Source organism: Homalodisca vitripennis, chromosome X, assembly GCF_021130785.1.
Source record: "Homalodisca vitripennis isolate AUS2020 chromosome X, UT_GWSS_2.1, whole genome shotgun sequence".
Classification (NCBI taxonomy): domain Eukaryota; kingdom Metazoa; phylum Arthropoda; class Insecta; order Hemiptera; family Cicadellidae; genus Homalodisca; species Homalodisca vitripennis.
Window position 1 is genome coordinate 26,809,560 of NC_060215.1, and position 24,661 is coordinate 26,834,220.

The window sequence follows — 24,661 nt, forward strand, 5'->3', positions numbered from 1 at the left end:
GGATAGATACCAATCCTCAAAACTTATTGTTATACCTTTTGTAACATATAACGGTGATCCTTTCAAACCTTCCATCGTTAATAACAAACTTAAAACAAAAAAATGATACTCTACTTATCATTTATCCAGTTGTGAGTGTGAAGTCCTCATCAGTTATTAAGTATTTTTGTGTTGAAACGTCCAAACCGAAATTCGAGTTTTTGGATAATTATAAGGTTACTAAGAATAATTAATTAAACATACTTTGTATTCTTCAATTAAACGTGTTTTTGTATTTATTCATTTAAACTGTAAAGTAGAATATATGTGAATACTGAGATGTCTGTGGGGTTTTAGGTGGAGGTGAACCCAGTGACTCTCCACCATCTGGGGTTGGCCATCAATGTATTGACTTCCAACACATGCTCTGAGGAGGGGTTGGAAGATGCTACTGCCCTGTTGCTCAACATGACTGTCAACTTGGCCAACACCCGAGAAACTGTGAGTAATATGCTGGAGTCTTATGACAATTTCTTAAGGCCATTACATGTAAAATCATGTTTCCTACACATTCGTTTGAAAGCAAGAGCATCATATCCCCGAATTATGGCTCATTTTATAACCTGACCGGTTGAACAATTTCAATACAAATATAGTTTTGCTTTCATTTATTACTTGGGGCATAATATTTTCTGGCTGTGTTCTGCTCTCATATATTCGTATGTACTACAAACGGGTACATGAGTAATAATAAATATTTATTATTGATTAATTTTACAAAATAACTGCAATACAGCAAAAATATACTTAGCTCTAAAGATAAAAACATGGATACCATTAGAGACCTAGCTGCTTGATTTGCGTTCTAGATATAAAGAGTGGTCACTTCATCATATTTATATAACATATTTAATCTTTTTTTAAATACAGGTTTTCAGATTTTCCATGCCAAAAAGACTGGCCATATTTTACAATAATGGTTTACGAGGAATTGTATTTTCAGCTCTAATAGAGATATTTAAATATTTTGCAAACCGTTTTTCATAATCTAGGAAAAAATTAAAAAAAAATAAAAAAACAGTGTGATTTTTATACGAACATATAGTTGACTGGTCTACACCAATGTTTTTTGTAACAATATATTAAGCTTGTTTTACGCACATTCGGAAAATAAAAATGGAGTCAAATTGCATAGATTTACTTTTGGGTTAGTTGCTAGACCACAAACAGTATCTGACTGAAATATGAGGGAAAATAATAATAATGGTAAAAACATTTCATAATATTTTGTGTAAAGTTTGAATAAAAAATGTTAACATACGTATTGACTGATTCAATCTAAAAACACTATAAACAATAATGTAAACTAAGTAAACATAGTATTGTTATAATACTTGGAACCCTATGTTATTTTGTAATATTTGTATATTACATAAAAACTAAATTATTGTTTGTAATATGTGTAAAGGATATTTTGATTAATTCATGTTGGATTTTGGGTGTCATTTGTAAAAACATGGGGTTGGCATATATGTGAATTATAGCTGTGAAATATTGTTTTATTGTGTTTTTTTTTCAGGTGTTAAACCTGCTGTTGGATGGAGCACGCAACATGGCCTCCATCGTTTGTGTACATATAGAAAGTTTGCTGAATGAGTTGCGAGTTCTCAACAGCCAACAAGTTCAAAATGACGAGTTAGAAGATAATAGTGTAGATAGTAGGCTAACAAGCCTGAAAGGTATTTTAAGTAATAGGTAAGTGGTTTTCTTTGGATTCAGTAGAATCAATAACATACTGTCATTATGTATAGCCCATCATTAAAATTATTACCCTATTGTAGCAGTTTTAACATTATTAGGAATGGGTAGATTCCTTGATTCTTAGCAGTATTGAAGTATTAGTGATTATCGATACCAACATTTTCAAAGTATTTTTATTATAAAATGAAAAAGTCAACAGAAGTTCTTAAAATACATTTTGGAAAGTCACAACTTCACAATGTCATTATTATTGTGTGGAAGCTGAATCTCCAATCAAAATAAGGTTTGAATTAAAAATCCAAATAAGTTAATTTGCGGATGACACGTACGTGGCAGTGCACAAATTGCAGGCCACTAAAATGGGTTTCTGTTGAAATTTAATTGTGGAAAAATGTTGATGGATAAAATAATTATGATAATTTTAAATAGTATTTTAGTAATTAATTGTATTTGATATATTTATGATTGCACATTGCCATGAGTTTTTTAGCGGATTGTATTATTGGATATATAAGTTTGCTGTGGTTATTCGAGGATAACAGTTTATTGGCAGCATAAAAAACTTTTTTAATTTTGGGCTTGAAAAAATGTAAATAGGTAACAAAAATCATAAATTATTGTAATTTTTTAATGTAATACTTAGCTTGCAGTTCCTGTTTCCTACGTCGATCTATATTTATACATTGCCACTCGTCTTGTTTCGTCTATGCGTGGATGTCCACTTCTCTGTAGTAAACAAATAAGCTAATCGTAATTTGTATATTTTTTTAAATATGCCCACTATAAGAATATGTGTATGATTATACCTTAAAATGTTTTGAATAGCTTTGGGTGGTTTGAGGTTATTAGCTCAAAATCATTACATTTTAAGTTAATACAGGTTACTATTTATGATTAAACTGTTGTCATACACAATTATAACCCACACCTGTCTGAAGAATATTGCTACTATTATGACTATATAATAACTGTGTCCGCCATAATAATTATTCTTGCATGGTCAAGTTATATTCTTCATACAGGTACGATCATAGTGCTCTATAAGTTTTATAACCATTGTAAAATTGTCCGTACTGTATTAAGTTGCATCCGTATTGTGTCACGATTGTTTATTGAGTTACTTGATAGCACTGGATTAGAATGTAATTATGAATGTATGTATGCAGGCTGTCCAGAAAGTAATAGACATCTTTAAATAAATAACTAACAGAAAGTGAAAGAAAATTTGTTATTATATACATTTTGAAAGCTATATTCTTAGTTTATCTTTCAATGCAATAAGCACTTATAGCATTACACAAGTTTTTCTATTCTAACTTTGAAGAAATCCGACGCCTGAGACATTAACTATCGGTTAACACCCACATGAAGTTTCTACGTAGCTATCAAAGTGGTGTGGTGAGAGCCAGGTCTTCATCGGTGGATAGTCACTTGCCGCTAGATCTAGGCTGTATGGTGATCTAACGTCTCCCATCCAAAATCATCCAAGAGCTGTCTGGTATGATAGGCTTGTATTTACGTGCATTGTCGTGAAGAAACAAAATATTTTATCAATTATTATTGTTCCAGCAGTAGGAATGAACTGTAGTAAAATTGTTGAGCTCTGTTTTTCTCAATTTTTATTTGTATCGCTCGCCGTAGTTTCTCTAGTATTTCACAATACTTTTCTGCATGGATTGTCGAGCCTTGTTCAAAGAAATTAGCCAGAATCACAATCTTATTGTCCCACAAAACGTTGGCAATAATCACATGGCTAATAGAGTTTTCACTCATTTTTTGGGGGGGGGGGGAATGCATTGTCCCCATTCCATTGACTGCCTTATTGCATCACAATCAACATACTTCAACCAGTTATAAGTTTGAGACGGTCATTCGATGTTCATCGTACTCTTGAAAAACATTCAGCGATACAGCAAGCCTTTGTTTTTTGTAGTCTTCTGTTAAGATTTTTAGAACCCACCTGACACAAAATTTGTGATAACCAAGCCTCTCCACAATTTCATAAACTAAACTTCGTAAAATGAGGGGAAGAGAAAGTTTGGTGATCATGAAATTGAGATTTTCATGATTTTTTTCATCAACTTTGTCAACATGTCTTCAGTAATCACTGCGATCCTCATTAACATTGATGTGGCCATTTTAAAAATCAATACATCACTGCCTCACTTTCCTCTCACTCATTATTCCATTCCCTTAAACATCACAATGTTGGCGGTAATTTTCAATTGTTTTACAGTTTTTTAGCAACAAAAATGTAATCTCATAAAGCAATTCACAAGTAACAGGATTTTCAATTGGAGCGCACATCTTAACTAGTCATATTCAGGAAGTAGGAGAGGAACGAGACCTCGCGCCAAGACAGCTCGATGTATACTGAGCTTAGGAATTTTTTTCCCATTATGGCAGCTCTAGCCCCACCCACTCAGAAGTTGTTCCCAAACGTACTTTCTGGACAACCCTCATAAATTATTTTGAAAAATAGACTGTTTTCTAGGGTTAACTGCACCACTTTTTTGTTAGCCACATTACGTGCTCATTACAAAAATATTGTTCCTTATAATTATTGAGAAGTTACTTTTATAACTGTAATGTGGTAAAATATGATAGTTTGTCATTTTACTACTTTAAGGGGAGATGTACGCCCATAAGCCCGTAATGTTAAACATATGCATATATATAACCCATTATCTCAGAAAGTATCAGAGTTATAAGATTGAAATTTTTACCCTGAAATAAACATAGTATTCTAAAGACACCCTACTAATTTCATTGAATTCCATTAACTTTTTGGCATTATTTTTATTTTTTAAATATTTGTAAATTTTTTTGCTTATAATTTTGGATTACTATTTTAAAATAATTTTTTATTGTTGAGCTAGAAGTTTAAATCTAGTAGGGGTTGTGTAAACAGACATTCTTAATAACCTGTAAAAATTTGAAATGAATTGGCCTTCTACTTTCTGAGATAATGGGACTTTTGTGTAAAAAAAATAGATTTTCGGGAAATCGCGAAAACATGATAAACATATATTTACTTACATTTCAAAACATTCCAGCTTCGTAATTCTGATCATTTTCCTTCTCAACATCAAGGAGTTTCTTCCTGATCATCCTGGTCCTTTTTCTGGCTAGCTTTGTCTTCTCTTCACATGCTATATCTGATTTTATCATCCGACCTCGATCAATTTCACTAAGGCACTTTGCACAATTTTTGCCAATTTTGACCCCAAGCCCTTTTAAGACTGCTAATCTCCCCTGACTGCCCTCATTAAAAGTAATAACTGCATCATATGTACCTAACTTTAGAGTTTGTAGTCCTACAAAGTTATTTTTTTGGCACTCTGGACCAGAGAACAGAATTGAAGCTTTCGTTAATATTTTGAGTGCGGACGTGCAGACTAACAACTCTAACAACTCAGTTTTTGCCAGGTCCCTGAATATAGGTTTTATCAGATCAATTATGGGCTGGTCCAGTGAATTTTTATGTTCATATGTTTTAGCATCCCGAATGGCTTGCTTATACCTACACCATGATATGTCGCAAAGCTGATGCTGTGGGTTGTCGTCCGTGGACGCTTTATGCAAGAAAAAAATATTATTTTTATATTATTTAGGATCCGTATATGCATGTATTATATATCATTTTAATCAGAACAAACTAAACAATACAAAAAAAATATAAAAAAAATAAATCAAAATTTTTAATTTTCGGGCGTACATCTCCCCTTAATATGTGTATTTTACGACAAAAATTGTACTATGATGCAAGTTAACTGTACATTATTTGTTTCCAGGTTTACCAAAGACACAGTAGTAGTAACTGCTCCCAAAAAAGTGAAAGCTGGCCTTGATCTGCAGCTGAACTCAATGGCTCCACTTATCTCCAAAACATCAAGCCAAGCTTTCTTCCTTAGAATTCTTAAGGTTATTGTACAGTTAAGAGAATCCGTCCGTAATTTTGATAAGAAGAAAAGAAAACAAGCAGGTATGTATATTTACAATAGAAAAACAATAAAATATTGTATATATTTTGTGTATTGTATGAAGTTTTGGCTTTGTACAGATAAACGATAATTTAATTTCTTTTTTGAATAAAAATGATCCAGAGTCGCAAATATTAGTTCAAAGTTTTTCACTTTAACAAACTTCTCTTGTTTTACTGTAATAGGAAATACATGTTTCTTATTTTAACCAGCACTGACAAAAACCAAAATAATACATAATTTTAAAACATTTTCTATTATCTTCATTTAAGCAGCACTGACAAACTTCCTGTAATTTTACAAAATTTACAATTTCTTCAAAAACCATTTTTAAAGAAAATATATTTTCATCACTCTTTATGGTAATGGGCAATTTTCCAATACAGTTGAGATCTGCAAAAGTCATTGTTTCCCTCATAGCTAATTCAGCTGATTTTCCCTCTCCCAAACATTACTGTTCGTAAACTATTCCTTCTCTACGTAAACACCTCTTTCCATGTTTAAACAATTGAAACACATCAGTGTCATACGTTATTTGTTTTGACAGTCCTATGTTCAAACAGCTGATTTCAACACCAACATGAATTATAAAATAGTGTTGTATTTCCTTATGGAAGAATAATTACTAGACTATCAAAATGACATATAACATTTTAAAAGATACCGTGTGCTTTTATGCATTTTGATAAAAAGTATCGTTCAGTACTCGCCTTGAAAGTTCTATTGTGGAGCTCTATAGAATTTCCATGCTTGGCTTCTCACGCATTTATATGCAGTCTCACCCCGCCATAGGTCACTCTTGAGACTAGTAATTAAATGTACTATTCCTGTTGTTTTAAATAAATTAGCTTGTCATCAGGTAATTTCATAAAAAACTTCAAGATAACCCTTCATAACTATAAAAAGTGACATAATGAATTTCTTATCGCCAGTTCTTTCACATCGTCTTGACATAAAGACAGTGTATTAAACAAATGACTACAGAAACAGTATTTAAAAAATTAGGGAACATTGTACAGTAGGTGAGTTAATCTTCAACTAGCAGTAGACCGATGAGGGGTAGGGAAGGAAAGAAATAGGTTACAACATGTCCGTGAGAGAAGGGTGATATTGAAACAGTTCTTTTAAACCAAAGAACCAAGCACGTAAATGAAATAATCATTCAACATTTTTTATGTTATTTCTCAAGCTTCAGAAGTGGAGCACTTGTTTCTTCACTTCTAATTAAGAATGTTTTTAAACTCTTGTTCTATTGCTTCCTAGAACTGACATCAGTCTCACACTCCACTACTGTGACTATCTGTAGCTTTACCAGCACTGTGTATTCTTCATAAGATCTTTAAGAAATAAAGTAACTCGGGATATCCTGCTTAGTGTGTATTATGCCTTTGTACATAGTCAGCTAAACTATGGAATCACCCTTTGAAGATACTCTGGCTATTGTGATAAGTTGGCTATTGTGATAAGTTGTTTGTTTTGCAAAAAAAAAAAAATCATTAGGCTTATTTGCAATTTGCCAAATTTGACTCACTGTAGACCATATTTTATAAAATTAGGCATTCTTTCCCTCCCATCAATGTATATTTTTCTACACTAATGTACATTAAAGAAAACCTCTATGCTTTTCAACATATAGCTGATATTCATGGCTATGAAACAAGGAATAGGCTAAATATTGTTACAAAAAGATGTAATTACTCTAGCACTCAAAACAGCTTTATATATCAGGGCATTAAGTTATTCAATGCATTACCTAATGACGTCAAAGGCATGTCCCTAAACAGGGTTAAAACCACTATTAAGTTATGGTTAACTGAAAAATGCTTGTATAGCGTGAGTACTTTGATCTATAGGGTAACTTTTAACCTGGTTTCAGTCCTTTGGCATCACTGTATTTTAAAAAGTTTTGTTAATGTTACACCTAGACCATTAAATTGTAATTAAAAATTAGGCCTAGTTCTATTAAACAAAATATTCACCGTTTTTACAATGTCTTACAAAATGACCAAAGACTTTATTCTTGAATATAGTAAATAAAACATATATTTAAAGGGTTGATGCATTTTTGAAATGTATTTGTATTTAATAATAATTATAAGTTAGTGTGCATTGTTGTTAACCTTTAACTGATGACGTTGTTATACACTTTGTGTTCTGAAATAAACGATTGATTGATTGATGTATGACTTTCCCATAGCTTTTATACTTAGCTTCTCAGCTACGTAGGTGCTGTGCAAAATATTCATGTGCGTAAGAGGAGGCACATGATAATCAGTAAAATTATCAGTTGTAGATAAATAAAGGCCATACCAATGGTTTGAATTGACTTTGTTTTGCAGCTGAAATGGCAAGCAGTGGGGGAACCCAGTCTAGTGATCCCACCACATCGTCCAGTGATCCGTCATCGCAAGATGATATAATTCCTCCGTCACAGGAAGTACCCATGGATACCAGTCCCCCATCATCTAACTTCATGCCCACCAGCTCTGGTCAGTCTATTTATAACTTGCTTAATACATTAACAATATTCTTTTACCAGTTTTATTAATAATATTTGGTTTTTATCAATGCACAACTATGTTTTTGTTAAAAATTAAGGTCTCGTTAGTGTTGAGATGGGAAATAAAGTAATTGAAGAAGAGCATTTAATTGATTTATTTTATTATTTTGATCTGAAACAAAATTTTGCAGTATTTGTTGCCCTTAAAGGGAACTTGTGTATGAAAATATTAATTGTATGCGATAAGAGTAAAGCTATATCATAGATATGCTCAATGTAGGTATGCATTTTAGGAACATTTTAGGAAAAAATACATTTAATAAGGTTCAGTTTGATAATATTTAATATTATAAATTTAAGGAGTTATAATGTAATGTGTGTTTACAATGTTATGAGTACATTTTAAAAGTTAAAATGGATTTATCAGGTACTGGGGAAGATGAGGGTAAGAGCGAAAAGTCTGATGATACGCCACTGCCACCTCTTAGTGAGCAACTCAACCTGGACATCCTGTGGAACACACTCAGCGAGTGTCTGACAGAGCTGCAACACACGCAGGACAACCACGCGGTGTTGGTTCTTCAGGTATTCAGATCCTACACTTCAAACCAATTAAACTACAGTTTTTTATCAGATATATATGAGTATCTATTTCCACGATACAAAATATACAAGTGTTTAAAATGACTGCATCTGTTTAGCCGGCAGTGGAAGCCTTCTTCCTGGTGCACGCCAGTGGAATGGAGAAGCCGGAAACATCAAGAGGTTCAGGTGCGGAGGAGCGCATCGTCACAGAACGTGTTGTCACCGAGCGTGCCAGTGTGGACCGGGAGCGTCAGCCGTCGGGGACTATCAACAGTCCCAACAACCGCAGTCAGAGTCAAGGTGGCCTTGGCCTGGACGGTCTGACCCCTGCCCCTCCGCCAGTGTCCCCCCTACCTTCTGACCCCGCCAACGATGTCCAACCGTCAACATCCTCCAGCTATTTCAGCAACCTCAGCCAGGGCTCAGAGTCACTTACTCCTGTACCTCCACACCAGCTTAAATTCCTCAAGTTTGCCGGTAATCATTATTATAATTTTTTTCTACTAATTGGATTTTGCATGGATTTATATACAGATATTCCCAAATATATGTTATTTTTTATGGCATGCTATCAAGTATTTAACATCCGAATTCATTCGAACTCCTTGGTACATAATAGTGCTTTAACTCTAAAAGCACTTTACCAAGTATCTGTATTTCTTATGTACCACATTCATTTGCACAATCAACTATCTTTGCCTCTAACTTATGGTAAATTTCTGAACTTTTACTAATTGCTCTCATTCCTTCTTTTATTACAAAAATGAATAAAATAATTAATATTTTTGCAAGTAAAGCAGTTTTATGTCCAACAATTCATGATAGAGAAATTAAACACTTCATAAATGATTAGAACACCAAAGTCACTTCATAAATTATAAGAAAACAAAGTCAGTTTTATTCTAAAGAGAGTTAAATTAAAATTGTATTTAACTGGGTCATTAAACTAATCAACATTGCAAAGTATTACAAGAACTTTTTAAATAATTTATTGTTAGTTAATTTTTAAGATTTTTAGTTCCTGTTCAAGGAAATTTAATATTAGTATTAAAAAATTGTAAATAGTAATTCATTATTTGCTAAATATCAGTTATCCTATATTGCTAAGGAAATTATACCTGATTATTTAGCGTTAATGACATTATAATAATTACAGGTTTTATTTAACATCATCATTTCGTAGTTATATCATTATCATCTCAGTTTTCGATATACATCTCTCCAAAAATATTACTAACGCAATTACTCATAATATATTTCAGTCTGGCAGTGGATAGCTATCTTCAGTAAAGAGATGTTAAACTGAAACGTAGCATTTGTTCAGATGATGTGTGAATTAAAAAAGGAAGACCATAGTCATGTAGTCATTATTGTTTGTGGTTGTTACAGAAACACATCGTACTGTATTAAATCAAATATTACGGCAGTGCACTACTCCACTTTTGGAAGGTCCATTCGCTGTACTCGTGAATCATACCCGAGTTTTGGACTTTGACGTGAAGCGTAGATACTTCCGAGGCGAATTGGAGCGAGCGGATGAAGGTCACCGCCGTGAGGAATTAGCAGTTCATGTGCGTAGGACTCAAGTCTTTGAGGATTCGTTCAGAGAACTACATAGAAGAACACCCGACGAATGGAAGAATCGTTTCTACATTGTGTTTGAAGGTATGCTAAATCATTTCAGAGCTATATACAATATCAAGTTTCAAAATATGCAGCTTAAATTAACTTTAACTTTGTTTCAAGAAGTTTGTAAACGAAAGGTGAATCGAACAACAATTTCAACTGTTCACTAAATTGCCCTTCCCACCAAATGCTCTGGTTATTCCAGCCTCTTGTTAAAATTGAAGAGTTGCTTTGGTTAGTATTGTTTTTTAATAGATTAAAAGATTTTAATAGATATCATTAAGATGTACCTATTAGCAAAAAAATTTCCAAAATAGTAACATTGGCATAATTTTTTTAAAGATCTTGTCATTGGACCTTGTAATAATGACGGGTGATAACAATGAAAATAAATGGTCTAAAGATGGAATCCTGTGGGAATACTATTGAGAACTGTTTTAGTGATAATTATTCTGCACTGCTTCTTTGATAAAGAACACTGTACTTAATCTACTGAACTTTTTATGAAATCTATAACATTTCTTTAACAACAATTTTTAGATTAGAAATGTACAAAAGTTAACTAGTAAGATAAAGATACAACATTCTTTAATGTGTTTGCTAAAGGAAATAAAAAATGAAGAAGATTAATTGCCCTGTTTATAAGAAATTTGAAATCATTAGTAGACTGCTTTATTGATAGATAGCAATCAGTGATTCAGCTATTGGCTTATGACAATCTTACTTAGGTTTCAAGTTTTCGATAGTCTTATTTAATTTCAGTTATTCAGTAAGCTTTACTATTATGTTAGTTCAGCTTTACTATACGAGGTGTGTTCAAAAAGTATCGCGAATTTTGAATTTTCGCGGGTTATGTATATTCGAATTTGGATTTTTTTTTTTGTGGCATTATGTTGGTACATATGTCTCTTACTTATATTGACAATTTCGGCCATTTTGACTGTTCAGTTAATTGTTGACAGCTGTTTTGCTTGCACGTGTTTTGGTTCGTCTTCGATTTTTACCTATTCAAAAAAATGGAACGAAGAACCTGTATCAAATTTTGTGTGAAAAACGAAATTAAGTGCGCGGATGCATTCCGAATGTTGACTGTGGCATACAGAGAAGCTACTTTGGACAAAAGCAACGTTTATTATCGGTGGTACAAAATGTTTTCAGAAGGCCGAGAAGATATGAACGATGAAGAGCGTGCCGGATGCCCGAGCACTTCAACAACAGACGAAAAAATTGATGAAGTGAAGAAAATGGTATTGGCCAATCGTTGAATCACCGTTAGAGAAATTGCCGAGGACCTAGGCATATCGATTGGCTCGTGCCATTAGATTTTAATCTATAATTTAGGGATGAGACTGGTCGCCGCAAAATTCGTACCAAAATTGCTCAATTTCGATCAAAAACAGCATCGCATGAACATTGCTAATGAGATGTTGGAGTCTGTCCGTGACGACCCGAATTTGCTCCAGAGGGTCATAACTGGTGACGAATCATGGGTTGAAGCTCAATCATCTCAATGGAAGCTGCCGCACGAACCAAGACCGAAAAAAGCACGCCAAGTTCGGTCGAATGTGAAAGTTTTGCTTACAGTTTTCTTCGATTGCAGGGGCGTAGTGCATCATGAATTCTTGCCACAAGGTAGAACGGTGAATAAGGAATATTACCTGCAAGTTATTATTACCGCACAATTTGCGCGAAGCAATCCGCCAGAAACGCCCGAATTTGTGCGAAAAGAAAAATTGGCTTTTGCACCACGATAACGCCCCTGCTCACACATCGCTGCTTGTACGCGACTTCTTGGCCAAAGACAACACACTAATGATACCGCAGCCACCGTATTCCCCAGGTCTGGCCCCCTATGACTTTTTCTTGTTCCCGAAACTGAAGAGGCCCATGAAAGGACGACGCTACGCCACGATTGACGAGATAGAGACGGCATCGAAGGAGGAGCTGAACAAGATACAAAAAAATGATTTTTTGAAGTGCTTCGAAGATGGGAAAAAACGTTGTATAATATCCCGTTGTATAATTTGAAGGGGACAAAATAGATATTCACGAATAAATAAATAATTTTCGAAAATACACAAAATTCACGATACTTTTTGAACACACTATGTACTACACTGACTGTTTTATATGAAGTTGTGAATAAAGATATTATAATTGTTTGATTGATAATACTAGTATGGAGAATTTTAAAATGTCAATCCAAGAATATTAATGTAGTATGATTTATTATGTCATATGATAAAAATACTGTTGTATTAACAAGAGCACATGATATGAATTAGTCAATTGTATTTATACTAGGTTGGACAAGAGTAAATTTTGAAGTCAAGTAGAATTGATATGGAGTAATTTTCCCTCACAAAACTCATGAATAATATCCAACTTTAAAAACTCTTAAAACTTTGTTCTTTAGAGTGCTAGATATAAATTTCTTTACTGCCCCCTAGCATGGTATTAGCTTTAAATAATTGATGTTGATTTCGTTAAAATGTATTTGAATTAAGATTTTTTAAATTATTATAGGAAGTAACAAAATAAAACACAGATTTTTAAGATTTTTAAAACATATTAATAATTGTAAGAAAACAATCCATGGAAATTGCCAATTCACTAAAAACTGAAAAAAACTATACTTTAAAATTGCAACTCTCTTATTAAAGTAATTCTACAGTCGCTGTAAACAATGTTCAGATATAACATATATACCCGCAGTTTGAAATAGGAACAGAGCTTTTGTTCAGATCCCAAGAATTGCATATAGTCTTGATATTTCTTGCTTTTTAAAACGTTTTGAGATTTAAAGTGAAAATTTGTTGGCCTATTTATGTTTATAAAGTTTTAAACTTAGTTTAATTTTGTTTTCAAAACAATTTTTATGGATTTGGAAGTACTTTTATAAACATAATTTTTGGAATACTTATAAAAGATTAAGCATAGCTTTATCTTACAACATAGCTGAAACTAGAATTACTTATGATTGTTACAAACACTTGTTCACTGTATTCAGTAACATCCAAGGAAACTTTCAGTTTAATTTATAAAAAAAAACCTGATGAACTTAATGTTAGTTTTCAAGTTTAGGTTATCCTTAATTGACTACCCAATATTCTTTACAACCTAATTTGCAGGGGAGGAAGGCCAAGACGCAGGAGGCCTGTTGAGAGAGTGGTACATGATCATCTCCAGAGAGATATTCAACCCGATGTACGCTCTGTTCACCACATCCCCTGGCGATAGAGTTACCTACATGATCAATCCCTCGTCACACTGCAACCCGAACCATCTATGCTACTTTAAGTTTGTTGGCCGAGTTATTGGTAAGTGTTTCATCATTTAAAAACCATCAGTTCTTTTTCGGTGTTTCTTTAATAGCATTTTGTTGATTTAATGAAGTTTCAGTAATTTGAGACTTGAATTAGCAACTGGTCTTGATTGATTCAACGATCTTTTTTGTCCAAGTTGAATAAAATCTCTATCAGTAGATTTTACAAGCTTGTCTTCAGAATGAAACTATTTCCGATGTCTCAATTTTATGTAGGCTTTCTACTTTCACCTCTTTTGGATTTGAGAAACTTTTTTTGACAGAGTTGCTTATTACTTCCAGATCGTTATAATCAGAATTTTATTCATCGGTTTGCATAATGTACAATGAATAGTGTCACAAATAAGAATACTATAACTATGATATACAATTCAAATAAGACAAAAACAACATAACACTCATATGACATAAAATAGTTCAAACTATAATGTAATACAATAAATAGGCCACACAAGCACGTACTCATCCTTACCTGTAGTTTCAATTCTGTATACAGAAGATGGAACTTGTTCCATAGTACTCTAAAATCTTAATTTAATAAAAAGTTTTCTACTGATTTGTCTCGATCTTCTTTCTTGATCTTTGTAATGTACTGAGACTTGCCTGTATATTGCAGCGAAAGCGATCTACGACAACAAGCTGCTGGAATGCTACTTCACCCGTTCATTCTATAAGCACATTCTGGGGATTCTAGTCAAGTACACGGATATGGAGAGTGAGGATTACACTTTCTACCAGGGACTGGTGTTCCTTATGGAGAACCCAGTGGACAGCATCGGTTACGAGCCTACCTTCAGCACTGAGGTACATGCACATGACTCTTGAGTCTAGGATTACATGTATATGGCTATTTTTACTCATCATTGTGTTTCATCAATGTTCTTTATCCAACCTTCTGTGCGAAGTAGCTCACGTCCTTTCTAAACAAGGAGTAAAGGTTTCTCTCATAGTTGTTACGTAATAGAAATTATTTGTATTATCTTATTTTCAGTAGATAGTGCTATAGTGTTAATGAATCAAAAACGTAAGTGGGGGGAAAATCACTATCCCCGAGGGGACTGGCTTGTAAGGTCTGAGTGTCAAAGTAACACTTAACTTTCTTGATATTCAAATAGCTATGGTAAAACACCATTGACCTACATTATATCCTAGGGGAAATTTGTAGTTCTCTAGCCACAACGTCACAAACTAGATCATCTAGCCGGACCTTAACTCATTGTTTGTTAATCTTATCAAAACCCAAAACTCATGGCGTCCGTACAGAACCAAACATACTGTGAGATAACTGGTCAAGGTCAATTGTTCCAATTCCTCTGTAATTGGAAATGTAATGCTGAGTCCATTTTCAATTCAATATCTCATAAAATTGAGTTTGAACTTGAAATTCCATGGAGTAAAGATGGTGGGAGGCCAAATTTTAAATGTGACTATTGATGAAGTAGGAAGAATCAGATTAAAAGGTTAATCCTCTTCATATTTTGTAAGAATCAAAAATTCTGGATTGGATCATTACTGGGTGTATACTATAAAGAATATTGTTTAACAAATTTTACAGTTGATGATAAAAATATTGAATTAGATATATAAGTAAATAAATATGCACTTTTTGTATTACTTTTATTCCGAGTAGAGACCATACTTACCTATATATTTTCAAAGGGAAAGCGAAAGCTAAAATTCCTATTTACCTAAACCTAATATTAGATGTCCATTAAAGAACTGATTAAAAGTTTTTAAGTAAATACTAGAATTCAGTGAAAAATTTAGGTTAATGTTTTGCATATATAGTCAAAGTAATATCAAGATTATTTTACTGTTTAGTAGATTAGAATTGAAATCTTGCTTTTGGCACAGCATGTATTAAAACAGTATTTTATCTTTTTCAACCAAGTGATGGTTGCAACAGAAGTGATGATCCCTTTACCAAAGATTGTTTACATCCTGAATTTTCTGTCCATACATATGTTCCTACGAAAGGATTTACTGTATTCCTGCTTCTCTTGTAATGCATCATTTTATTGTTGTTTGTCGTTATTGTTTCAAATTATAAGTTGAGATCAAATATTAACCCATTGCAGATCACTGACGAGCTGGGCTCGTCACGCAGCGGCTGGGCCTAACGGCACGATGACGAGCTCAGGTCGCAAAAGCGATCTGCTTTTAAGTTTACCTCCAAATAGTTCTATTAGTATCTGATAGATCGTGCGATCGTCTTCACTTGTCAACTAAGAGTGTTTAACAACGGTCTACGTTTAGAGTTTTCAAAAGTTTTATAAATATCCTACAGATCACAGTTGTATGTCGAAGTTGAAAAATCATTCATATGAGTTTACTTTCTGCTTTTTAGCGCTTCTGATTGGGTGTTTTCCTCAGTTGTTATTATAATACTTTTGAGGTTAGTGACACAGAACTAAACGATGCAGACGTACATGTTGGTGGGTTTAGTCTAGACAATGGCCCAGATGTTGTAATCGCTTCGCCCGAGCCGCTTTATTTAGACTATGATTCAGACATCATCCCTGCCACCCCGGAACCTTGCTCGCGTGTTATCGTTTATACATCACGGATACCCCAGCAGGCCCATGTTCCATCTGAACGAATACCTTCACAGCTGAATTTTCTAGTATACAATAGTGAGCGATACAATGTGGCGCACCATTGCTGTTCGTGCGGCCGTTGCCGTAAATTAATTCGTGCCCGCGTGCCAAAACAATACGATTCGCAATGGGTTAACAGTAATATAATAATATTCTTGCTCAATATAGTGATAATTGTCACTGTGATTTAATGATTTGTTTTAAGTCAAATTCATAAAACTTATTATTTAATGTTCTATAAAGTGTAAACTTTAGAAAACTCAGCATACATGCTCTTATATTGGTATTAATCTGTTTTACAAACTGCTTATGACTGTAAAAGATGCTACCTGTAAAAACTGCAAGAATGCCGTAAAACAAATAACAATAAAGTTTTTTATTCTTGAAAAGTAATTATGATTTTAGCTGTGATATGGAGGTATCTTTGTGTTTTATAGTAAAGTTAATAACAGCATAGATGATGAAGCTATGAAAGAAGGAATTTAAAGGTCAGTTTGTGGTTTTAAAATAGTTAAAACTAAATGAACCACATTTAATCACTAAATTGATGAAATTGCTGCAGTCACATGGTTTATAATAATGTTACACGCGTTCTGATCCATCCAAATTTTGGTTTATAAAATAGCAGTTTCGTCACATAAAGTTGAGATAATTGCACTATACTGTAATCTATAACTCTCATGTTGTGTAGGTGCAAGAGTTTGGCGTGACAGAAATTAGAGATCTTATCCCCAATGGACGTAACCTGCTCGTGACTGAGGAGAATAAGATGGAGTACATTCGACTAGTCTGCCAGATGAAAATGACAGGAGCCATTAGAAAACAGTAAGTTTCATAAAGCATTTAAAAAGTAAGGTGTAATCAAAATTAATGTTTTTCAAGCCGGAAAAATTTTTTCCCACGTATGTATACATTTATATATCAATATCAATATCAAACAATATATCAATATCACCTCTACGCCGTTGGCCCCCAGGTGAAATATTAGAGAGGGCTTCTTAGCCCTAACTTCGTCGGGTAAAATAAAACATTTTTACTTTTACTTTACTTTACAACGTTAAAGAGCTTTTTGTGAGTAATAACATTGTTTCTGAGCTTTGTTTGGTCCTTGATGCCATTAGTGTTATCCCTTTATCTGATAAAAGCTGTGTTACCTTTATGATTTCATCAACATAATTCATAAACATATTAATTGAATGTTCTATAATATAAATGTCCAGGCAATCAGACAAGCATACTTGTAATACAGGCTTGTAATAAACAACATAGATCAGTTTATTACAAGTAATAAAGGGGTTGTAAATGCCTCAGATCATGATTATTTGTTAATAGAGTTAGTATTTAAAATGTAATACATTTTTTAGGTTGAATGCGTTCTTGGAAGGATTCTATGACATTATACCGATGCGACTGATAAGCATCTTCAATGAACAAGAGTTGGAATTGCTGATATCCGGACTGCCAAATGTAGATATTGAAGATCTCAAGGCCAACACAGAATACTACAAATACCAGCCCAACTCTTTGCAGGTAACACTTGGCATTAACATTGTCTGGTAGCTTTGTTTGGAAATTAAGTTATCCATGTTGCAATTATTTGATGATACAGTAGAAATTAAAAAAAGAAAATAAAGCATTAGTTACTGATACACCATGTTATATGTCCTTTAGTAACACTCTATTACATTTAATAAATCTATTAAGTTTGTTGTCTTTCACCTAGTGTACCTGTATCAGTTAATTAATAACTATCCACAGAAACAATACAAAATGTTGTTAAATCTTGGATTAGGTAGCATTGTAGATCTAAGTCATTTAAATATTATTATAAATGATTCCTCTTTTACGTTTCTGGAGAACCGCATAATGTTCCTGATTCTAAGGCTTTTTGTGGTAGCTCAGTGGAGTGTTCTGTAATCCTTGATCATCTTTTGGTTTATTACTGCCAGGTAGGATAATCTTCTGTCGGAGAATACTTGGAATAGAAAAATGTAGACCTCCTCAATTATTTTATCTCATTTTAGCTTACATGACTAATTCGTTTTGATTTATTACTTTTATATATCACATTGTATATACATGTATCTTGATTGTCCATACACTTTATGTTTTTGACAATAAATGAATTGAATTGAGTTGAGTTGAACAATGGTCAGTTTCTAATTTGTATTTAATTCTTCTAATTCTAGGGGAAGGAACTAGAAAAAGTAACCAAAGTAAAAAAATCTAGATTCCTCAGTCCCAAGTTTATGGCATTATAGTTTGTTTTTTTTTAAATATATCAATTACTAATAAAATAAAAACAAATTTTTAAGAAACTATTGCTAGACTGTTCAGTTTGGGGCATATTTTCTACACACTTGACTATTGCACCAACTAGTTTGAGGTGCAAACTATTGTGTTTCAAATTTTTACCTGTACATATACAATAATATTAATAATGTGTTACAGATTCAGTGGTTCTGGCGTGCCCTTCGAGAGTTTGACCAGGCTGAGAGAGCCAAGTTTCTTCAGTTCGTCACAGGAACTTCCAAGGTTCCTCTGCAAGGCTTTGCTGCCCTCGAGGGCATGAACGGTGTACAAAAGTTCCAAATTCATCGAGATGAGAGATCAACCGACCGATTGCCTTCTGCTCATACGTGGTAAGTTGAGGAATGAAACAGACTCAATAAATGTTTGAACCCATCTTTGTTTGAAATAATTTCACTATCTTTAATGTTTTCAAGATGTTGGTTATTCATTGATGACAAAATAATCAATTATGTGTTGAGCTTGTACCTTTCTACTGATAAGATTTTAAGATGTTGGCCAAGGTGCAGTTGACGTGTTGTGTGCCAAAGTCAGGTGGACTGTCCATTATATTGGTCACCGCCAATGCATTTATTCTGTATGAAATGGCACTCTTTATAGTGTAATAATGCTGCGTTCAATAATGATTTTGTTACATTTTAAATATATTTTATGTTTGTTGTCATCAATTATATCAAATATAGTTAAAAAGAGTTACTATAGCAATATGGGTTTTCGTTGTCCAATTACGGGAAGAATGAGTAGTTAACTCTAGGTTTATTGTGTCTACCTATAACACAATTCGGTGATTAGGTTTGTACGTTAAGGCGAAACTGTAATGGCATTACTAGTTTCATTTCATTTCCTATTTACTCGAATGTCATCAACATTAATGAAATTTGAATTTATTGTCAGGAGATAAATTTCATTTTTATCAATACCAATTATTTGTTTCAACCTTGTGTCAGGCTCAGTGATTATAACAAAGTAAATCGATTTAAGCTACTTTCACAAATCTTATAATATAAAGTTTTCAAATATGAAAGATTACATAAAACGTGATTTTAGACAATAGACAATAGACAAATATTTATTGTACAATACGTTTTCTGGTATCACAATGTAATAAAAACTGGTACATAGTCAATGATTAAAAACTACATAACTAAACTTATTCTAAAACATTACTTTCATACTTATAAAAAATAACTTTTGACACATTGATCTATAAAACATAAAAAAGAAACATTGATTAAATCTAAGGCTAAACCTATTGTAGATATTTTAAAGATATATTTTTACTATTCGTTATCATCATAAACTATCTTCAAAGAATTCATTTATACTATAATATGTTTTTTGACAAAGTACTTCTTTTAATTTTTTAGTAAATGTAGATAAGGGAAGTTTTTTATATGCCTGTGGAATATTATTATATAATTTCAAACCTAGATAAAGAGGACTAGTTTCAAATTTTTTTAGTTTATGTGCCGGATATTGAAACAAATTACAATTTCTTGTGTGGTATCTATGATTAAATTTGTATTTTTCAAATTGATCAGGATTCTTATGAACTAATTTAAGCATTTCAAAAATGTATATACATGGCAAAGTAAGGATGTTAAATTTTTTAAATAACGGTTTACATGTTGTTCTTGAGTTGCAATGACTTATTGTTCTAATAATTGACTTTTGACTAATAAACAGTTTTTGCACATCTGAGCAGTTACCCCACAAAGTAATTCCATAACTCAACATCGAGTATACATGGGCATAATATACAGCTAAACCAACTTCCAAAGATGTTATTCGAACTAGTATACTCAAAGCATATCTGGTTGAATTAAGTTTCTTATTTAACCCTCGAACTGGCAAACGCCCGATATCGGGCGTTTTAGTTGCATCCTAGATGGCAGCGCCCGATATCGGGCGTTTTAATACGTCTTTTATTTCTCAATATTTCGTACTTAAAACACGATCTAAGAGTATCGGTATTGATACCAATCGAAAGAGGAAGGTTCAATTTATGTAAATAATACACTAATAAATAATTTTATCGTTTCGTTACACATCCATACGTTTTATAACCTCTGAACTGTTTGTTTACATTCTCCCGCGTACCGCGCTAGTTGCGCGCGCGCAGCGATGAGTCAACTGGTTCATTCGGCTATTGTTATTTCGTCAGCTGCATGGTGTTCTGTCTGGTTTATTGTTTGTTTGAGGTTGTTGTAATGATGGTTGTGTATATAACACAATAATAGTAAATCTTTTGTGCGTGTTTACATAATGGATCGTAATTTCCGCGATCGTTCAAGTGACATTCGAGAACTAGTTGTACGTTGATTCCAATCGAAAGAGGAAGGTTCAATTTATGTAAATAATACACTAATAAATAGTTTTATCGTTTCGTTACACGTCCATACGTTTTATAATCTCTGAAATGTGTTTACATTCTCCCGCGTACTTTGCTAGTTGCGCGCGCAGCGATGAGTCAACTGGTTCATTCGGCTATTGTTATTTCGTCAGCTGTATATGGTGTTCTGTCTGATTTATTGTTTGTTTGAGTTTGTTGTAATGATGGTTGTGTATATAACACAATAATAGTAAATCTTTTGTGCGTGTTTACATAATGGATCGTAATTTCCGCAATCGTTCAAGTGACATTTGAGAACTAGTTAACATGAAATAAGCAACGATGAGGATTCCGATTTAGACATTTAAACAGAACATAATTAAAAAAATATATATAATAAAAAAGAAAATTAATATAAACTAATAGTTACAAGATTGTACAAATCCAAGTTGGCTTTGAAGTTCTTACTTTTGTTGGTAGTAGCACTTTCGAATGTCAGTGTATGATTTTTGTATCATTTACCACATGTAAAAATAAATACCTTATAAACTATGTGTTGTTTTATTTATACTCAGAATTAAATGCTCTTACTTTTCTATATTTTGGATTTTGCATATCACTAACAACAACAATTTTATAAATCAAAAACTTTGAACTAACTTTTCTTTTTTCTACAAAATTTTTTTTTTCATGAAGAGTTAGAGTAAGGGTATTTTTTTTGTTTTAATTATATTATATGAAAAAAGTTCCTTGAACAATGCTGAATAAAGAAATATATAATATGACATAGGTACTTTACAGTAAACATGTAATAATAAAATAAATATGAGGCAATGTATGAAGTACTAAAACACTCTGCCACTGAGAGAAATATGACCGCCAGTTCCAGGGTTAACATATTGATATGGTTGGAAAAATTTAATTTAGTGTCTAAATGTATGCCTAAAAATTTTACTACGTGTGTATTATTACTAAACCCTTTACAAAAATTATCATTTCTTAATTTAAAGCGTAATATATTAGTCTTGTCTCGATTTAACAACAGACCATGAGTAAGGAAAATTTTGTGAAGTTTGTCAATGACATCTTTGGTGTACAGTTCTAAGTCACTTAACATTTTCCGTCTAATTAAAGCAGTTGTATCATCTGCATATAAAAAGAGGCTACAAACTTCTTTAGGAAGGTAATTTGGCAGGTCATTGACATAGATAATGAATAACAATGGGCCTAATATTGACCCTTGGGGTACACCATGTTTTACATCTGCCCAATTAGAATAATATTTTCCTGATTTATTAGTAATAACTGTCCTCTGTTTACGGTTAAATAAATAAGAATATAATAGTGTAAGAGCTGTGCCTTTGACACCCATTCTTCTTAACTTTGTCAGCAAAAGTGTGTGGTTTACACAATCAAAAGCCTTGGATAAGTCACAGAAAACTCCTGCAGTGTAACTTGACTCATCCAAGGCTTCAATGGTATTGTTTACGAAAGAGAAAAGAGCTGCTTGTGTACTAGAATTTTTTCTAAAGCCATACTGCTCTTTACATAATTTGTTATTAGATTCTAAAAAGTCAAAAAGTCTGCTATGGATAATTTTTTCATAAATTTTTTAAATCGAACTTAGAAGAGAAATTGGTCTATAATTGTTTATTTCACTACGTGAACCCTTTTTATGTATTGGGTGAATTTCTGATAACTTCAATAGTTCAGGAAAAATTCCTTCACATAAGGACTTATTTATAAGTCCACTTAGTACATCAGAGATTGTATCAACAAAACATTTAAGTATCTTATTAGGGATCTCATCCCATCCACTTGAACTACTGTTGCTCAGATTTAAAATTATATTTTTGACCTCAGTTTTGTTAGTGGGTGAAAAAACTTGCAACTCAATGTCATTTTGTTCACATGTAAGATAATGTGAAGGGGGTAATGTGACAGGAACTTTTGGAACTTTTAATATCTCTACTATATTTGTATATTGATTGTTGAAAAGTTTAGCTACAGATATCGGGTCATCTATCTCCTTATCATTAATCTTTAATTTAATGTCATTTTTACTGATTTTATTAAGACCTAGTTCATCTTTAATTACATTCCACATTGCCTTAGTTTTGTTTTTAGAATCTATTATATAAGAACTATTACACGATTTCTTCGCTTCCACAACAACCTTATTGAACACTTTTTTTATATTTTTGACATAACTTAGAAATAAAGGATCTGTACAGTACTTTGATTGAATATGAAGCCTTCTTTTATTTTCAGAGGATTTTATGATTCCCTGAGTAATCCATTTCTTTGGTTTTCTCCTTTGCTTGGAAGAGATAGCATTGGCAGGAAAAATTTCATCAAGAGACAGCTTGATTATAGATAAAAATCTTTTATAACACTCTCATCAACAGACTTGTCAAGAATAAAGTATTCCATATAACAGGATAGTCTGTCCACAAATAAGGGAACTTTTTTTATTGGAAATAATCGTTTTTTAAAGATGTAAGAGTTATTTTTATTTTTGATATTTTTGCCTTTAGGCAGCTGAACAAGTAAAGCATTATGATCAGACAAACCTAGGTCAATATTTATATAGACGTTGTGTACATAGCTAACACTTGTTAAAATATTGTCAATACATGTTTTAGAGGTCTTAGTAATTCTTGTAGGTTGCCTTACATTTAGTGAGAAACCTGAACTAATGATTAGGTTCTCAAAGTACTTGACGGTAGAGTCATCCACCAACACATTTATATTGAAATCTGCTGCAATAATTACTTGTTTTTTTAGAGTTTCCTTTTGTAAACAATTTAAAAGGGCCCTGAATTTAATTAAAAACAATTTAGTGACGTAACTCCCAGGGATTCTATATATAGAAACTACTAGTAGATTTAAACATTCTATTTCTACAAACGATCCTTCAAAACATAGTTCTTCATTAAAAATATTTAAATCATTCCTTGCTTTTATAAGAGAGAAAGATTCATGGACGAGAATGCAAGAACCACCCCTTGATGCATTTCTAAAAAAACCATCCGCTAATCTAAAGTTGGGTATTTTGTTTAAAACACATTTATTTTCCTCATCAACACTATGCTCATTCAAGCAAATAATTTTAATTGCATTGAAACTTTTAATTATTATTTCCAAAATTTCAAACTTACTTTTAATACTTTGAATGTTACAATGCAGTAAAAATCCGTCCTTTGACTGTGTTAGTACTTTGTGAATATTTTTGTCTAAGTTAAAAAGGTTGTTGCGGAATTGATTCAGTTTTTTGAAACATTAATTTTACGACAACTATTTACAGGAGTAGAAAAACCAAGAAATACTGATCCATCACTATCACTATTGTTACTATTACAAGGAGATAATACAGAAATGTTACAATCTTCATCATAACTATCATTTACACAGTAAGCTGTTGAGAGATCTAGTGCTTCAACAACACTTGGACCATTAATCCCTAACCCATTTGAGAGCAAAGACTGACTTTCAACACTGACACTGGACACTTGGGGTAATTGTAAAGTTAAATCATCTTGAGTTGAACTGCCATCTGCTGCTGTCTCCTCCATTTGAACTCTCCTAAAGTTTTTAGCTGTGGGTAGTAGAGGAAATTCACTCATCTGTTCAAAGTCCTGAGCATGATTTTCCGAACTAAAA

General features: G+C 32.7%; 1 protein-coding gene across 1 annotated transcript in view; it reads left to right on the top strand.

The window, feature by feature from the left end:
* Positions 1-24,661, top strand: part of LOC124369401 (E3 ubiquitin-protein ligase HUWE1-like) — a 164,986-nt gene that overhangs the window by 137,940 nt on the left and 2,385 nt on the right. Inside the window, exons 54-65 of the mRNA XM_046827405.1 lie at positions 337-480; positions 1,559-1,734; positions 5,535-5,725; positions 8,063-8,212; positions 8,651-8,808; positions 8,925-9,285; positions 10,198-10,473; positions 13,566-13,754; positions 14,376-14,563; positions 17,048-17,181; positions 17,721-17,886; positions 18,808-18,998. Of these exons, the coding sequence (XP_046683361.1) occupies positions 337-480; positions 1,559-1,734; positions 5,535-5,725; positions 8,063-8,212; positions 8,651-8,808; positions 8,925-9,285; positions 10,198-10,473; positions 13,566-13,754; positions 14,376-14,563; positions 17,048-17,181; positions 17,721-17,886; positions 18,808-18,998 (2,324 nt within the window). The remainder of the gene's footprint in view (positions 1-336; positions 481-1,558; positions 1,735-5,534; positions 5,726-8,062; positions 8,213-8,650; positions 8,809-8,924; positions 9,286-10,197; positions 10,474-13,565; positions 13,755-14,375; positions 14,564-17,047; positions 17,182-17,720; positions 17,887-18,807; positions 18,999-24,661) is intronic.